Genomic DNA, 14930 nt, shown 5'->3' with positions numbered 1-14930 from the left:
GGAGTATCATCTGCTCTAGCGGCCGAGGACGATTCAAGGACTTGATTGTATTTACTGGAGAGTTTCTCTTAATTGCATTCATTATGTGAGCGGCTGTGATGTCTCCAGATCCAGGTGAGATCCAGGCGGCGGGAGCATTGTTTCCTTATTAATAGGGATTTGGAGCTTTCCCCTAAGGATAGCCAGCGCTTGAAATTCATCGCTTTGTAGTAAAACAATATAATGAGTGCAGTGTAGTCCTACAAGGGCGATCCCCCCGGTATTGTCAGCGCTTCCTGATATTTTGCTGGCATCAAGTTAGCAGCGCTTCCCTGACTGGTTAACCCTTGACACACTGCAGAGAAAAGACTTGGGGGACAGGAGGGGTATGTAGTGTCCTAGGTAAAATGCAAACCTTTAAAGGGGTTTTCCCATAAACAACATTAATCTCTTTTGTACAGGAGTGATGAAACATGTATGAGCACTGGGAGTGGGAACGGATGCTGAGAATCCCAGCGATCCTGAGAGTAGAGGCCCAGAGTCCCTGTGTGAATGTGGCAGTACTGACAGAGTGTGACCACCACTCCTATAGACGGTGAGTGGGGCGGTAGTGAGCGTGTGTGACCACCACTCCTATAGACGGTGAGTGGGCGGTAGTGAGCGAGTGCGACCACCACTGCTATAGACGGTGAGTGGGGCGGTAGTGAGCGTGTGTGACCACCACTCCTATAGACGGTGAGTGGGCGGTAGTGAGCGAGTGCGACCACCACTGCTATAGACGGTGAGTGGGGCGGTAGTGAGCGAGTGTGACCACCACTGCTATAGACTGTGAGTGGGGCGGTAGTGAGCGAGTCCGATCACCACTGCTATAGACTGTGAGTGGGGCGGTAGTGAGCCTGTGCGACCACCACTGCTATAGACTGTGAGTGGGGCGGTAGTGAGCCTGTGCGACCACCACTGCTATAGACTGTGAGTGGGGCGGTAGTGAGCGAGTGCGACCACCACTGCTATAGACTGTGAGTGGGGTGGTAGTGAGCGAGTGCGACTACCACTGCTATAGACTGTGAGTGGGGCGGTAGTGAGCGAGTGCGACTACCACTGCTATAGACGGTGAGTGGGGCGGTAGTGAGCGAGTGCGACCACCACTGCTATAGACTGTGAGTGGGGCGGTAGTGAGTGAGTGCGACCACCACTGCTATAGATGGTGAGTGGGGCGCTAGTGGGTAAGTGTGACCATCACTGCTATAGACTGTGAGTGGGGCGGTAGTGAGCGAGTGCGACTACCACTGCTATAAACGGTGAGTGGGGCGGTAGTGAGCGAGTGCGACCACCACTGCTATAGACTGTGAGTGGGGCGGTAGTGAGTGAGTGCGACCACCACTGCTATAGATGGTGAGTGGGAGGTAGCGAGCGAGTGCGACCACCACTGCTATAGACTGTGAGTGGGGCGGTAGTGAGTGAGTGCGACTACCACTGCTATAGACGGTGAGTGGGGCGGTAGTGAGTGAGTGCGACCACCACTGCTATAGACGGTGAGTGGGGCGGTAGTGAGTGAGTGTGACCACCACTGCTATAGACTGTGAGTGGGGCGGTAGTGAGTGAGTGTGACCACCACTGCTATAGACTGTGAGTGGGGCGGTAGTGAGCGTGTGTGACCACCACTGCTATAGACGGTGAGTGGGGCGGTAGTGAGCGAGTGCGACTACCACTGCTATAAACGGTGAGTGGGGCGGTAGTGAGCGAGTGCGACCACCACTGCTATAGACTGTGAGTGGGGCGGTAGTGAGTGAGTGCGACCACCACTGCTATAGATGGTGAGTGGGAGGTAGTGAGCGAGTGCGACCACCACTGCTATAGACTGTGAGTGGGGCGGTAGTGAGTGAGTGCGACTACCACTGCTATAGACGGTGAGTGGGGCGGTAGTGAGTGAGTGCGACCACCACTGCTATAGACTGAGGCTCACTACTGCTCTATACACATGGAACTTAGAGACCCCCCATTCTCTTGAACAGTAGGGGTTGCAGGTGCCAGACCCGCAGCAATCATATACTGAATGGATGTAATTAGTTGTTTTTGGGCACCACTATGCCAGTGGTCAGTAGCTTGTGGCACTCCAGCTGTTGGGGAGCTACAACTCCCAGCATGCCCGGACCTAGTAAGTGTCAGTGATGTGATAGGTGATACCCCTCTATTTGTCATCCAGTAATCCGTTTAATGACATTTCTGCTGTCTGGGGAGTTCTTTAAATCACATCATTTGCATGAATGTTATAAATCACCCAGACCTGCAGAATCAGCTAATTCCGAATCTTGTAGGAATCATGCTCTTCCTCCTAATTCCCCGCACCGAACATCCCGTCTCCGTGTTGGATAAAAGCAGATTTTGCAGCTGTTTTTATTTTTTGGGGAAGATGTTAATCTCCCCAATACAGGTAAAGCCTGAGAAGAAGGTGCCAACTCACAGTGCCAGCACAGCAAGGGAGATTTACTGGACTACCCCAACACTACAAATAAATGAGCGCTGGAGCAAATGGTCAAGTTATAAAGGGGTTGGGGGCACATGCAGTTGCACCGAGTTTTTATCTTTTGGGGTTAAAGCTGGGGTTGAATGAATCGGCATCACCACTTATTGTCATATTCCCAGAAGTTGGCTTGTGAAGGTCTTTGACCTACAAGGATTGGAAGGATGCGGCACAGATAATTGTTTGTTGACCTGCAGCTTGTACCTGGGCAACGGGCAGGAAATCGTTTGGGGATTTAGCTATATAACCGTGGGCGGAGGGACAGTTTGGGCGCATCTATATTTCATGTCCCCTGTTGGGAAAGGTTGGGAAAGTTTTTCTCCTTGCACAGATCTTCTGTCGATCTGTCATTTCTTCCCGTCCGCTGCCAAAGCGGTGTCACACTGCATTAGCTGTCCTGACGGGCAAAGTCCCTGTGCCACCTGCATACCCTCCCTGCATGGGGAATTAGGAGCAGCGGGAGGGATGGGTATTGTGGAGGGGACTGCCAGCAAACTTGTTAAATATTACCTTGTCTTTGCCGCCAGCAGTCCTCATTCCAGTTGTGCACCCCAATGCCATGGTGCCTAAAGCTGCACCTGCAGGTGAATTTTTTTACATTTTTTTTTACATTTTTCAATTAAATTAGCTGTTTTCAGCCTTTTTATCCATCCTTTGTGATTCTAGCCTGTATCCTGTGGGAGACACAGAGGCTCAGGTTGCTGTTTGATCCCCCATGCTTTGCACTACAGCTCAGTGGAGACACTTGCAGTAGTGCGCCGGGAGTCCCTGCAAATCTTCAGTTGCTACATTTGTATCCGGTGTAGATCTGCGGGTACAATAGTAGGTGGGCACCTCATTGTGCCAGTCACCCCTTCTTCTGGCAGGTGTGCATATAACTAAATGAATTGTTAATAGTTCTCCAGGCCAGTTTAGCTGCACGGAGCGAGCCTTCCTGCCTGCCATCTGAGCTCGCACAGTGCCAGCGCTGTTCAGTGACCTGAAGCAGACCTTGCCCGTCTGCACTGGCACAGCAACACAGGCCACTCGGGCAGGCCGCACCACAAGTGGAAGGAACACGTTGACGTGCCAGGCGGCTCATTCCATCAGTCTTGTAGGATAAGAAGCCCTTCATCCCTGTGCCAGTCCCACAGACCTGGATGCGGCAGACGTGTGTGTGCCATACAGCGATACTTCACCCGCTAATGAATCTGCCAGATGGATCCAACATACTCAATGAATAGAAGAAAACACCGGTGACCGATGCAGTCATAGTCAGACACTTTATCTGCACCGACACATTGTAACGACCAGTGATTACAGTCGGTAATGCTTGCTGTTGGTAAATGGGCACATTCTTACTAACAGACAAAGCCTGCAACTCTAAGCTTTTCTCTCACAGCTGCGGCTTTGTTACCGTTGCACCTAGTCTACACGATCCTTGTGAATCCAATACATTAGCAATACAAGTCTCACTCCTGTCCTGATGGTTTGTTACAATGTATCAGTCCACACAGAACTTCCAGCAATTGGGGCATGTTGGCAGTTGTAGTTTCTCACCAGCTGGAGTTCCCAGAATGAATGCAGATGCACCACACCCGAAGCTGTGAGGAGTGCTAGGTCAGGAAAGATGTTCCCATTCACTTACAGCAAGCAGAGATCTTGGAACTGGTGACGTATACAATCGCAGTATGGCGCCTTGTGAAGCTTTCATCCCCTTTGTCTCTCTGTAGGTGACCCTGGGAAAAGTGCTGAAAGTGATCGTGGTGATGCGCAGCCTCTTCATCGACCGCACCATAGTCAAGGGCTACAACGAAAATGTGTACACGGACGACGGCAAGGTGAGGCCAATTGCCCTTCTTAAAGGGACGGCTTATTAAAGCACCTCTCTCTAAGGCATGCTGCATACATTGTTTCCACATTGGGCAGAGGGCATGGTGTAAGATCTGTGCCAGGGCCCCGTACCATGTCCTGCCAGTTATGACCCTGCAGCCCTGTTGTGTGATGCCAGAACACAACTGCTATGCAATTGTTTTAGGTTTTTTTTAGACTTGGGGAACATTCGCCTAAGCTTCTTTTCACACAGGCCTTTAAATGGCTGATAACAGAAATCAGTAGTATGGAGATTAAATGAGCTGCAGGGCTAGCATCCCTTTAAAGCCGAGTAGACAGAAGTAAGAGTAGAAAATGGTGAAACGACTCGGCGTCCTGTCTGGCCCGGCCTCCCGCCAGTCTGCGGCATCGACAGTCGCTCGATCAGGAGGTTAGGGCAAGTCGCAGCAGGCGCTACCTCACCGAGGGGCTCGTGATTACTGACAGTGCTGCCAGCACCCTCCATGCCCCCCGTCTCGCCACCCCTCAGTGCGCTGGTAATTGTCACATCGGGGTTACTCAGGGATATTTGTTCCCTAAATTTATTGACGAGCCGAAAGGGCAGACGGGAAGAGATGAATAAAACAAAAAAAAAAATCGTTCCTGTCCGCTGGAACATTGGAACAGCTAATAAATTAATTTGGTTTTCACAGCCGACTGTGCTCGTATAATTGGCTTTTCGTGTTAACCCCTCGCGTGCCACCGATCTCCAAGGAGCTTGCAAATCACAAAGCGGCAGCCGGGTAGCCACGAGTGATCGTCTGCCCATCCCCAGGAAAGTGGCATCATTCACTCTGCTTGAGCAGGAAGGGTTAAAGCACTGATTGGCGCAGAGCTTAACCCACGCCATGCTGAAACGCCTGCCCTGGGCACCCGGCAGGGCATTGATATGGGAATCAGGTAGCCGGACTGATTACAGCTCAGACAATGCTCTTTCAGACCCAAAGGCCACATCCTAACGAGCAGAGGGTGCCGGAGGAGAGGTCGTTAGCATGCAGATGTTTTACCGCCACGGTGCTCATCTAAAAAAAGGTCTAACTCAACAAGGGCAGCTGTGTGTCGTATCTCCCTTGTTGTGGTGCCCCGCAACGCTGCATACACAGGGGGTAGGAGGTCCTCCACCATTGTGAATTCTGGGAAAAAATCTGATTACTAGAGCAGAGTCTGAACTGTCTGATTCCTATGGGGTGTCATAAGAGGTTAGAGAAGGAGATCCAGCTCAACGAAATAGTGAAAAATCCATAATTTATTTCACTCAAAATACAGTGAAAGGACAAAACATCAGCATACAGAAAAAATTATAAAAACAAGGTCAACGCGTTTCCGGTGACTAAGCACCCTTAATCATGAAGGTCATAAGAGGTTGTCAGGTAGATGACTAGTCCTGGCTTACAACAGAAAACGCGTGCAGGCCTTTGGAAATTGTGTCAAGCGTCATGTCTCATATACACAACAGTAGTCCCCAGATCAGTGCCACCACATAGTCTCATGTCAGGTGACAGCAGCAGCCCCACATCAGTGCCGCCACATGGTGTCATGTCAGGTGGCAGCAGCAGCCCCACATCAGTGCCGCCACATGGTGTCATGTCAGGTGGCAGCAGCAGCCCCACATCAGTGCCGCCACATGGTGTCATGTCAGGTGGCAGCAGCAGCCCCACATCAGTGCCGCCACATGGTGTCATGTCAGGTGGCAGCAGCAGCCCCACATCAGTGCCGCCACATGGTGTCATGTCAGGTGGCAGCAGCAACCCCCAGATCAGTGCCGCCACATAGTGTCATGTCAGGTGGCAGCAGCAACCCCATACCAGTGCCGCCACATGGTGTCATGTCAGGTGGCAGCAGCAACCCCCAGATCAGTGCCGCCACATAGTGTCATGTCAGGTGGCAGCAGCAGCCCCATATCAGTGCCATCATATTGTCATGTCAGGTGGCAGCAGCAACCCCATATCAGTGCCCCCACATAGTGTCATGTCAGGAGGCAACAGCAACCCCCAGATGAGTGCCCCCACATAGTGTTATGTCAGATGGCAGCAGCAACCCCATATCAGTGCCGTCACATAGTGTTATGTCAGATGGCAGCAGCAACCCCATATCAGTGCCGTCACATGGTGTCATGTCAGGTGGCAGCAGCAACCCCATATCAGTGCCGTCATATGGTGTCCTGTCAGGTGGCAGCAGCAGTCCCCAGATCAGTGCCGTCACATGGTGTCATGTCAGGTGGCAGCAGCAACCCCCAGATCAGAGCCGTCACATGGTGTCATGTCAGGTGGCAGCAGCAACCCCCAGATCAGTGCAACCACATGGTGTCATGTCAGGTGGCAGCAGCAACCCCCAGATCAGTGCCGTCACATGTTGTCATGTCAGGTGGCAGCAGCAACCCCCAGATCAGTGCAACCACATGGTGTCATGTTAGGTGGCAGCAGCAACCCCATATCAGTGCCCCCACATAGTGTTATGTCAGGTGGCAGCAGCAACCCCATATCAGTGCCGTTACATGGTGTCCTGTCAGGTGGCAGCAGCAGTCCCCAGATCAGTGCCGTCATATGGTGTCATGTCAGGTGGCAGCAGCAGTCCCCAGATCACTGCTGTCACATGGTGTCATGTCAGTTGGCAGCAGCAACCCCCAGATCAGTGCCGTCACATGGTGTCATGTCAGGTGGCAGCAGCAACCCCCAGATCAGTGCAACCACATGGTGTTATGTTAGGTGGCAGCAGCCTCATATCAGTGCCCCACATAGTGTCCTGTCAGGTGGCAGCAGCAGCCCCCAGATCAGAGCCGTCACATAGTGTCCTGTCAGGTGGCAGCAGCAGCCCCCAGATCAGTGCCGTCACATGGTGTCCTGTCAGGTAGCAGCAGCAGCCCCCATATCAGTGCCGTCACATGGTGTCATGTCAGGTGGCAGCAGCAATCCTCAGAGCCGTCACATGGTGTCCTGTCAGGTGGCAGCAGCAGCCCCCAGATCAGTGCCATCACATGGTGTGCTGTCAGGTGGCAGCAGCAGCCCCCAGATCAGAGCTGTCACATGGTGTCCTGTCAGGTGGCAGCAGCAGCCCCCAGATCAGAGCCGTCACATGGTGTCCTGTCAGGTGGCAGCAGCAGCCCCATATCAGAGCCGTCACATGGTGTCCTGTCAGGTGGCAGCAGCCCCCATATCGGTGCCGTCACATGGTGTCCTGTCAGGTGGCAGCAGCAGCCCCCAGATCAGAGCCGTCACATGGTGTCCTGTCAGGTGGCAGCAGCAGCCCCCAGATCAGAGCCGTCACATGGTGTCCTGTCAGGTGGCAGCAGCAGCCCCCAGGCCTGGTGTGTTGCCTCTGCTTTGAGCAGTTCTGTAAGGCTCCCCGAGGCCCCGCCATCCATCTTGTGCTCTGTAGTGCCTATACCCCATCTATGTAGCAGTTAGGGAGCTTAAGCGCCTGCACGGAGTCCTCTTGTTGAGCAGCGGCGTCCGTTCAGACAACGGTTTCATTAATTACCCCACGTCAGCGGCCGCTCACATCATCCGAACCTCGGCAAGTGAAAAGCACAAAGCTATCAAAGCTGAGCTTCAAAGATCACCAGAGCCGTCTCTGGGGTAATTTCTGATCCCTGCTTCCCTACCACTTCAAAGCCAAGCGGAGAACTTGTCTGGGAGGGGCTGGGGGTCCGCTCAGGCAGGGAGGGGGCACAGTCTGATTTCTATAATAGAGGCTGGCACCGTCCCTGTTTGATATGAGATGCGAGGAAGGTTTACGATTCGTTTATCATCTTTGAAATCATCCTAGCGACCTTCAGAAAATGGCATCTGAGCCGTCGATGGATGGGAACGCGGGGTGCGAAGGGCCCGGGCGAGTGAGGTTATGTATGGGGCGGTAATGGAAAACGTTTATGGTGTAAATAGAGAAGAAAAGACGAACCGGAATGTGACTCCATCAGCCATGGCACTGTCACTGGTCAGGTAGTAATCAGGAAAGATGGGAACAGCGTCCAGTCCAGGTGAAAAAAAATAAAACGGCTTTAGTTCGCCATAGTACAACGTTTCCACCTGTTAAGGTCTTTATCATACTTGATGGATGGAACGGTGGAGACGTTGTACTATGGCGGAATAAAGCAGTTTTATCTATTTATACTGTTTATAATATTTACTAGATGTTGGCCCGATTCTAGTGCATAGAGTATTCTAGAATATGTATGTAGTTTACATCCACGTAGTATATAGCACAGCCACGTAGTATATAGCACAGCCACGTAGTATATAGCACAGCCACGTAGTATATAGCACAGCCACGTAGTATATTGCCCAGCCACGTAGTATATTGCCCAGCCACGTAGTATATTGCCCAGCCACGTAGTATATTGCCCAGCCACGTAGTATATAGCACAGCCACGTAGTATATAGCACAGCCACGTAGTATATTGCCCAGTCACGTACTATATTGCCCAGCCACGTAGTATATTGCCCAGCCACGTAGTATATTGCCCAGCCACGTAGTATATTGCCCAGCCACGTAGTATATTGCCCAGCCACGTAGTATATTGCCCAGCCACGTAGTATATTGCCCAGCCACGTAGTATATTGCCCAGCCACGTAGTATATTGCACAGCCACGTAGTATATTGCACAGCCACGTAGTATAGAGCACAGCGATGTAGTATATTGCCCAGCCACGTAATATATAGCACAGCCACGTAGAATATAGCACAGCCACGTAGAATATAGCACAGCCACGTAGAATATAGCACAGAGATGTAGTATATAACACAGCCCACACAGTATCTAACACAGCCCACGTAGTATATAGCAATGTGGGCATCATATCACTGTTAAAAAAAAAAAAAAGAATTAAAATAAAAAATAGTTATACTCACCTTCCGGAGCCCCCGGATCCAGCCGAGGCGTTTACCGATGCTCCTCGCGACGCTCCAGTCCCAAGAGTGCATTGTGGTCTCGCGAGATGATGACGTACCGGTCTCGCGAGACCACTACGTCATCATGTCGCGAGACCGCAATGCATGGAGCCGTCACCGGGGCATCGCGTGGAGTGGGAAAGGCCTGTTCTGGATCCGGGGGCCCACGGAAGGTGAGTATATAATGATTTTTTTTAATTTTTTTTAATTATTTTTAACATTAGATCTTTTTACTATTGATGCCGCATAGGCAGCATCAATAGTAAAACGTTGTGTGGACACGGGTCTTTTAGGGTATGTGCACACGTTGCGGATCCGGCCCTGCGGAACCGCAGCACTTTTCCATGCGTTGTACAGTACCATGTAAACCCAAATCCACTGTGCCCATGCTGCGGTAATTTCAGCTCGGAAACACAGTGGTTTATTTTCCGCAGTATGTCAATTCTTTGGATTCTGCAGCGTTTTACACCTATTCCTTTATAGGAATCCACAGGTGTAAAAATGCAGGCGAAATCTGCACAAAATCCACAGGTAAAACGCAGGAGATTTATCTGCGTGGAAAAATCTGCAATGGAATCCGCAACGTGTGCACATACCCTTATACAGGTAAAGAGTTCAAACAAGTGCAATTAATACAGGTAATGGGTGCAGAGTAAGAGGCTTCTTAATGAAAAACTAACAGGTCTGTGAGAGCCTGAATTCTTGCTGGTTGGTCGGTAATCAAATACTTATTTCATGCAATAAAATGCAGCCACAAATCATGCAGCCGCAGAGACTTGAACAAAATATACGAGCACACCCAGATGCTCGGATAAGATGTTATCTGAGCATGTTCCCTCATCACTAATCCGAAACACACATCAAAATCCACAATAGACAGCCTAAAAAGGCAGACGTTGAAGGTTTTACAATGGCCCTTACAGTTCCCTGATCTGAACATCTATGAAAACCTGTAACTAGACCCCAAAATAGCCGTGTATGCAAGATGACCCAGGAATTTCGCAGAACTGGGAAGAATTTACCAAGGAAGAATGGATGAATATCCCTCAAATAAGAATTCAAAGACTCTTGTCTGACTGCAAAAAGCGTCTACAAGCTGTGATACTTGCAAAAGCGGGTGCTACTAGGTAGTAACCTTGGAAACAGGAACACATGGGCTACTTGCACAGTGAACAAGTCTGTATGATCATGTTCACACACCACCAAGAAACCTCAAGACACAAAAGAGAATAGTGAAACCAAAAACACTCAGTTTGAAAAAATGTTGCAGTAATCCGCAAGTGCTAGTAAAAGATGTAAAAAACAGGGTATTTGGTTGATACGTTTTTTGCAAAAAATGTATACTAAGCTGCTCTACCAATCTTCACGGTATACCCTTATCAGAGCAGTCCTAACTAATGTATGCAATCCCTATCTGATGTATTTAAAAACCTGATCATCTGTATATAACCTGTGTGAACAGGGTTCAGAGAGGAAAAATCCATGTGTGCATACAGGGTAGAACAGCTTTTGTGCAGATAGCCCAAGAGTAGTGGTGGAACTCCCCAGTCTTGTAGACACAAGAGAACAATTATGGAAACAGGAACACATGGGCTACTTGCAAAGTGAACAAGTCTGTATGATCATGTTCACACACCACCAAGAAACCTGAAGACACAAAAGAGAATAGTGAAACCAAAAACACTCAGTTTGAAAAAATGTTGCAGTAATCCGCAAGTGCTAGTAAAAGATGTAAAAAACAGGGTATTTGGTTGATACGTTTTTTGCAAAAAATGTATACTAAGCTGCTCTACCAATCTTCACGGTATACCTTTATCAGAGCAGTCCTAACTAATGTATGCAATCCCTATCTGATGTATTTAAAAACCTGATCATCTGTATATAACCTGTGTGAACAGGGTTCAGAGAGGAAAAATCCATGTGTGCATACAGGGTAGAACAGCTTTTGTGCAGATAGCCCAAGAGGAGTGGTGGAACTCCCCAGTCTTGTAGACACAAGAGAACAATTATGGAAACAGGAACACAGGGGCTACTTGCACAGTGAACAAGTCTGTATGATCATGTTCACACACCACCAAGAAACCTGAAGACACAAAAGAGAATAGTGAAACCAAAAACACTCAGTTTGAAAAAATGTTGCAGTAATCCGCAAGTGCTAGTAAAAGATGTAAAAAACAGGGTATTTGGTTGATACGTTTTTTGCAAAAAATGTATACTAAGCTGCTCTACCAATCTTCACGGTATACCCTTATCAGAGCAGTCCTAACTAATGTATGCAATCCCTATCTGATGTATTTAAAAACCTGATCATCTGTATATAACCTGTGTGAACAGGGTTCAGAGAGGAAAAATCCATGTGTGCATACAGGGTAGAACAGCTTTTGTGCAGATAGCCCAAGAGGAGTGGTGGAACTCCCCAGTCTTGTAGACACAAGAGAACAATTATGGAAACAGGAACACATGGGCTACTTGCACAGTGAACAAGTCTGTATGATCATGTTCACACACCACCAAGAAACCTGAAGACACAAAAGAGAATAGTGAAACCAAAAACACTCAGTTTGAAAAAATGTTGCAGTAATCCGCAAGTGCTAGTAAAAGATGTAAAAAACAGGGTATTTGGTTGATACGTTTTTTGCAAAAAATGTATACTAAGCTGCTCTACCAATCTTCACGGTATACCCTTATCAGAGCAGTCCTAACCGTGAAGATTGGTAGAGCAGCTTAGTATACATTTTTTGCAAAAAACGTATCAACCAAATACCCTGTTTTTTACATCTTTTACTAGCACTTGCGGATTACTGCAACATTTTTTCAAACTGAGTGTTTTTGGTTTCACTATTCTCTTTTGTGTCTTTAGGTAGTAACCATGCAGGGTGCCCACACTTTAGCATGGGCCCATTTTCCTTTTTGTAATTTTTAAAATGTAAAAGATAATATATATATTTATATATATATATATTTTTTTTTGCCTACAATAGAAAGGAAATATGTCTTCTATAACTTAAGTCCTTTTAGAGATCGTTTCAACTTGCTGAACTGTTCACAATTGGGTGCCTGCCCAAACCTTTACATGCCTGTGTGTGTATATAATATATTCTACACTACTCATATCTGATGCTGTCTACACTGCTGCATATATACTTCATGGGGAAAAGTATGTGCCCCCCTCATCCACCTCCAGGAGCTTTTCTCTCCTCTATATAGACATTAATGTGGAGTCATCCCCTCTGTATATAACAGCTCCCGCTCTTCTGGGAAGGTTTTCTCCAAGATTTTGGAGTCATCTGTGGGCATTTTTTCCCTTTCATACCGAAGAGCATTTGATGTTGGGGACAGAGGCCGGACTCACAAATTTCGTTATAGGTGTTGGATGGGGCAGAGGTCATGTTTTTCCATCAGAAGCAAGAACGTAGGCACTACTATATTTGTGGTGCTCAAGTAGGTGCCCAAGCCGTACAATATTAAAGATAAAATTGGCACACACGAACGTGATTGCAGTGAAGATTTAAGAAAGTCGAGTACATACAGTAGACGTTTCGGTCAATTTCGACCTTCATCAATGTATTAAACAGAAAAAAAATAAAACTAAGTGAACTAAGGTATATACAAAGGTGCATAATATTAGGTCAAACAGTACGGTAATCGAATAACGACATTTGTTAGCTCAATACGAAACCTGAAAGTAGCAATAAAATGCATTCGGTATGACCGTAGTACGTCCCAACAATTATAGACAAGTTAGTTGGGGCGGATATAGGCACCTCACATCAGGCACCAAGACAACGTTTTCTTACAAATCCTAAGTTTGGTACCTTACCATGTCTACAATGCACACAGTGCAACAATGTACAGAGAGGCACTACTTTTTACCATCCCCATAATGGAAAACAATACACCATCAAGGGATATTTTACATGTGCTGTTATACCAGAGGAGGTCTGGGTTCTGTAGTTATGGGGTCAGCAGAGCCGTGGTGACTTTTCTTGGCCCCTCGCTCTGTAATGTTACGGGGTCTACATTACTGCGGTTCCTTCCACTTCTCAATAATTTCCCTCACAGTTGATGGGTAAGATTCACTGCCCCAGTGTTCCTGTTACAGCACCGTGCTGGGGTCCGTGAGCTCTGCACCCCCGGCCAGTCTTGCATTTCTCCATGATGGACGCTGAGGCCACTTTATACCTTCATTCCTCATATACACATTCTTGAACTTTCCACGGCCGTTCCTTCATCCACCGGTGGCAGTAATGGAGCGATCACTCCCATCCATGTCGCTCTCCAGTACGGTCTTAATAATGAATGCTCTTAGTAAATCCCTGATGCCCTCTTTGCACCTTACAGTGGTCTGGGGGTCCAGCGTTGGCCCAGGCCGGATTACTGGGAGTGTGCAGCCCACGAGGACACACACTGCTGTGACAGTGCAGGACTGCAGTGTGACACATAACCCCTCATCTTCCTCCTTTCTCTCTTTCAGCTGGATATATGGTCGAAGTCCAACTATCAAGTCTTCCAGAAGGTAAGAGCAGTGAATGTGCCCCGATCCTGCACGGTATGTCACGCTATTTACATGTTTACAAACACATGGCTGCTTTATTTCCTCCCAGAAACAGCGCCTCTCCTGTCTCCAGTCTGTGTCTGGTATTGCAGCTCAGCCCCATTCACTTTAATGGAGATGCAGTACCATAGACAACAATTGACAGAAGCGGCCATGTTTTTCTTATCCCTTTTTGACAGTGGCATTCCTTTAGTCCGTCATCTGATAATCCAGCATTTATTACTTGCTGCGGTGTAGTGTGATGTTTTACAAGCCCCGATCCTTCGTGTGCATCCTCAGGGGTATGGGAGACCACCACCACTCGCTGAATTCCTCCTACCGCTCTGCAGTAAGGGCGGTGTCAGCGGATCCGCCGTATTACGCCTGTTTATGAAGGGTCACGACGCGGCACGGTCCACCATCCGACACACCATCCATAAGAGGGGTAAAAGCTCTGCCGTCACCCCCTCCCCCGCCCCGCAGGACGCCGTCTGGAAGATCTTGGACCGAAGATGAAATCATTCTTCGTCTGAAGTTTACGACATTTTGAGCTCATGACACGCGTCTCTCAATCCCTGCCCCCCCCCCCTTAAAATGGAAAAATATCGCCCCATTTTGCAATATGTCTTTATTTTATTCTGACCTGTACATCTGCACGGCTCCTTCATTACTCAGCTTTTTTGGGATCCTGATGGGTGATACTCAAGTCGCAATAGAAAAAGAAAAGAATAATCCAGACCACAGTATGGTTGCTACATTGTAGCAAGTTGTGGCTGTGATGCCCCTAATGTCACAGTCTGCCCCCTACAAACATGTGACTACTAAGCTCTGCCCCTTAAAGAGGCAGTGTTTATTTAAATATGGGGCATAGAAGGCTTTTTTCTGCAAGAATGGGGGTGGTTCAAAAAGAGGCGACTCGATTCAAGAAGTAATCACTGAGGCGATCGGATTCCTTTCGATCTCGGACTGTGGGAACTCTCTGCCGGGCCGCACAGTCCATGATCTGGAGCTGCTTACCTGTCCCTTTTGTCACTAGGGATTTTTTATTTATTTTTAAATCTCGGTTTCCAGAGGTCAACGGAAAATACTGTTTTCGATCCCTTGTAGTTTGACGGGGAAAAAAGTAAACTTTGACTGCATGTCACATGGCAATTACAG

General features: G+C 48.4%; 1 protein-coding gene across 2 annotated transcripts in view; it reads left to right on the top strand.

Annotated features, from left to right (window-relative positions):
- MED27 (mediator complex subunit 27) overlaps positions 1 to 14930 on the top strand; it is a 201913-nt gene that overhangs the window by 172042 nt on the left and 14941 nt on the right. For both annotated transcript variants that reach the window (XM_069747573.1, XM_069747574.1), the window contains 2 exons: positions 4213 to 4320; positions 13713 to 13754. In XM_069747573.1, the coding sequence (XP_069603674.1) occupies positions 4213 to 4320; positions 13713 to 13754 (150 nt within the window). The remainder of the gene's footprint in view (positions 1 to 4212; positions 4321 to 13712; positions 13755 to 14930) is intronic.

The sequence above is a fragment of the Ranitomeya imitator genome, chromosome 2, assembly GCF_032444005.1.
Source record: "Ranitomeya imitator isolate aRanImi1 chromosome 2, aRanImi1.pri, whole genome shotgun sequence".
NCBI lineage: Eukaryota > Metazoa > Chordata > Amphibia > Anura > Dendrobatidae > Ranitomeya > Ranitomeya imitator.
Note: the sequence above shows the minus strand (reverse complement) of the source record. Positions and strands in the feature narration are given on the sequence as shown.